The following is a 3527-nucleotide window of genomic DNA, read 5'->3' on the forward strand; positions in this document are numbered from 1 at the left end:
GTAAGCCCTGCCTGGTCTTGGATGGCATCCCCAGTAGGAAAAGCCCTAGGTCTCATTTCCAGAGTAAATTTGAGACTATGGATCACAGCCTTTAGAACATACTTGGGTGAAAATTCCACTCATACAGTAATTAATACCTTGAATATTAGGTGCTCAAAGGAACATAAAGACTTGTCTGGCCCTGGAGAGAAAGTCTCCAGGCCCATAGTCACTGGTCCCTCAAGTCTGTGTGATGTGTCATAGGAGACAAGGAGGTGAGCTCAAATGTTTCATACATGTACGACTACCAGGTTGGACCTGTATGAATTAATTTCATCATGGTAGGTTCTTCTATTCTTTCATGAGATGGTCAGACAAGAAGGAATACATGGGAGATTCAGGCAAACATATTTCATTATACTCACAGATCCTAGAGACAGATATCATCAGGTGGGTAATGAGGGCGGTACCAATTGGCAAAGATCAATCTAGAAATGAGGACCAAAGAAGGGAGTGGATACCCATGAACAAGTGACATTACTGGGGGTCTGGGCAGTGTCACACAAGGAAAAGGCAAGGGAGGCTTTCACTGGTGCATTTGAATGTCACTAGGTCACAGGGAAGGATAAGAAGAGGAATTTGTAGCAGGGAATAGACCCACCACTCTGGTGTACTTGATTGTCTAGGTGGGAAGCTCACATCCTATTTGTAGGGATGCTGAGGCTACAGGAAAACCTGAAATTCAACAATTATGACACAGAAACTGGACAGTGGGGTTAAAAGAACTTGAAATGATATATATCAAGAGATCGATTCTTTCTATGTTATTTGACCTGTGCCAAGGGGGAAACTAGATGTGACTGGGTGGTCATAGTATTTGCGAGAAATGTCCGCAGTTGTTTTCAGAGTGTTTGGTGCACTTTCCAGGGTATACTTGTGTGAGTGCTCATTCACTTCAGTTGTCGTGTTTGACTTTGCAACCCAATGGGCTACAGCTCACAAAACTCCTCAGTCCATGGGATTCTCCAGGCAAAAATATAGGAGGGCTTCCAGGCCCTCCTCTAGGGGATCTTCCCAATCCAGGAGCTCAACCTGTGTCTCCTGCATTGCAGGCAGGTTTTTTACCACTGAGTCATCAGAGATGTCCTTCCAGGGTATAAACCCACCACAATAGCTGGAATGAGGAAGATAATATCAGATATCATGGCAAAGTCCCTAACAGAGATGGTTGGGTCTCAAGAAAGTATTCTTCCAGCAGCTGAGGTGGTGGGACAGGGGAGCTCTGAGCACATTGGCAGTAGGCCCTTAGCAGGCACAGCCAATCAGCTCTCTGTGTTTTATTGGGAAAGATCATTGGAAAAGTGATCTTTTCCAAACTCACCTTTAGCAGATCTTTGATGGTACTCTTGAAGCTAAGACAACAGTTCTTTTCTTTTAAAAACTCCTTTATTGAGATGTGATTGACATACCAAAAGCTATATATAGTTAATATTTACAACTTTTGAGTTTGGACATCAGTATATATCTGTGTAATCATTACCATAGTCTATGCCATAAGCCTGTACATCTCCTCAAAAAGTTTTCCTTCATCCTCCTTATTACCGCGTTATGATTTAAAAAAAAAATTATTTTCAAAAGGCACTTGATTTCAGTTAAGAATTATTGGTTTAAGAAAACTCTTTTCTAACATGTCAAGTAACTGTCCTTATGGTCACAATGTCGTAATCATGGTTCCAACTGTGGATCAACTTGTGGAAACATTACAAGCAGCCCTGCCTTATTTTGAATAATCAGCCAGTGAATAGAAATAGACTGAGTTGTTGACATTTTGAATCATATTGGAGCTCCTAATATTGCAGTTTTTAAAAAAGTTATGTTTTGATATTAACTCCAGGTAGGATATACTTTAAAATATAAGAATTTGAGAGTGCCCTGGCATTTAAACCCTGACTATGGTTTTTACTCCCTGATGTCGTTGCTCTAACTTAGGCTCTGACATTTTTATGAACTGCTCCAGTTTCCTTCTGTTAATTTTAGTCACCAGTTTCCTCCTACTGGTTTGTATTTTCTGTATTTTCAGGAACAATGGTTAGTGATGTGATGGTAGGCGAATGTGGTGGTGATGCAGCAGAAATAAGATTAGAACAGAATGACTTTTCATTATTTTAACTGAAATGCAACTCTTGGAGTTTCTTCCTCTCAATCACAAGAGTTGGGTATGGAAGAGAAATTCTATCCTCTGCAGTGGATTTTTAGAAGTGATGAATTGTGTTTAGGAGAAATCCCATTGTGGAAACAATGACGTGCTGTAGTCCATGGGGTCCCAAAAGGTTGGACATGAGTGAGGGACTGAATGACAACAGTAATGTAGAGGAGCTTGTATGAATGAAGGAGTAGGTTTCAGGCGGTTCAGGAGACAGATTTGGGAGGAGATTCACTAGCTGAAAAGACTGAGGTGCTGAGGTGCAGAATGGGGAAGGGATGAAGATGCACGAAATGCAGGAGGGAAGACTGGGGCCGCGATCCAGGTCAGCGCCCATGCTCACCACAGCTCCATCTCACTAGCTTCCTGCCCTCATTCCTTCCTGCCTTCTCTTCCCTTTATGCTGATGTGGGAGTTATTTCTGAGTTCTGTGGAAGTGCTGGCCATTGAAAGTGGCAGTTTTCTTTGTGTGATATTTTTATAATCTAGAATCTATCTCTTCAGGTGTCTCACAAGGTGCAATCATCTGAAGGTTCAACCAGGGATGGATATCGTGCAAATGTTCTCACCCTGATGTTGGCAGTGTTCAGACCTTCGGTTAGCTCTTTGACTGAGAGTCTCAGTCCCTTGCCAGCTGTTGATAGAAGCTGCCTCCATTCCTTGTCATGAGGGTTTTTTCATACACAGCTCATGGAATGGCAGCTGGCATCATTAAAGCAAGAGACAGAATGAGATAAGTCACCAAGGGGGAACCAGAGTCGCCTTGAAACCTAATCTAACTGCCATCTCACCACTTAGCAAATTGTTTTTGTAGATATACATTACTAGGTTCATTTTTTGTCTGGGGATTAGACAAGGAGATTAGATGAACACCAGGTGACAGAAATAACCTGGACACTTTAGAGCCTGTTCCCCCAGCCCTCTGTTCCTAAGCTGGATGAGATGCTCCCTATGGACAAGGAAGGAGAGAGAGGATTCCTCCCTGGATCTTGGGCCATGAACTGTAACTGAGACAGAGAAGCTGGGCCCTAGTAACCTTGGGCACATCTACAGGGAGAGCAGCATCCAGAGACTCTGAAAGCGTGTCCTTGGTGGTGTCCCTGGAGTTGGTTCTACAGGCTTGTGAGAAATACCTGTGCCTCCCTTCCTGCTCCAGGTTCAATGATGGCACATTGGGAGCTTCAAGTTGGCCATGGTGGGAATGTTTATACCACAAAGGTCAAGAAATGCTATTCACAAGGATTTGTTTTCAGACATCAGAGTATTCATATTTTAATAATTACCAGCAGTCCACTGCATGGTCTGCTAAAATCTCTTGTGTACTGTGTCTGTGTCTCTCTTGCAG

General features: G+C 42.9%; 1 protein-coding gene across 1 annotated transcript in view; it reads left to right on the forward strand.

Moving 5' to 3' along the window:
- LOC120857784 (deleted in malignant brain tumors 1 protein-like) overlaps positions 1 to 3527 on the forward strand; it is a 66815-nt gene that overhangs the window by 63276 nt on the left and 12 nt on the right. The window contains exon 12 of the mRNA XM_040233520.1: positions 2672 to 2779. Within this exon, the coding sequence (XP_040089454.1) occupies positions 2672 to 2779 (108 nt within the window). The remainder of the gene's footprint in view (positions 1 to 2671; positions 2780 to 3527) is intronic.

Source organism: Oryx dammah, unplaced genomic scaffold, assembly GCF_014754425.2.
Source record: "Oryx dammah isolate SB20612 unplaced genomic scaffold, SCBI_Odam_1.1 HiC_scaffold_29, whole genome shotgun sequence".
Lineage (NCBI taxonomy): Eukaryota > Metazoa > Chordata > Mammalia > Artiodactyla > Bovidae > Oryx > Oryx dammah.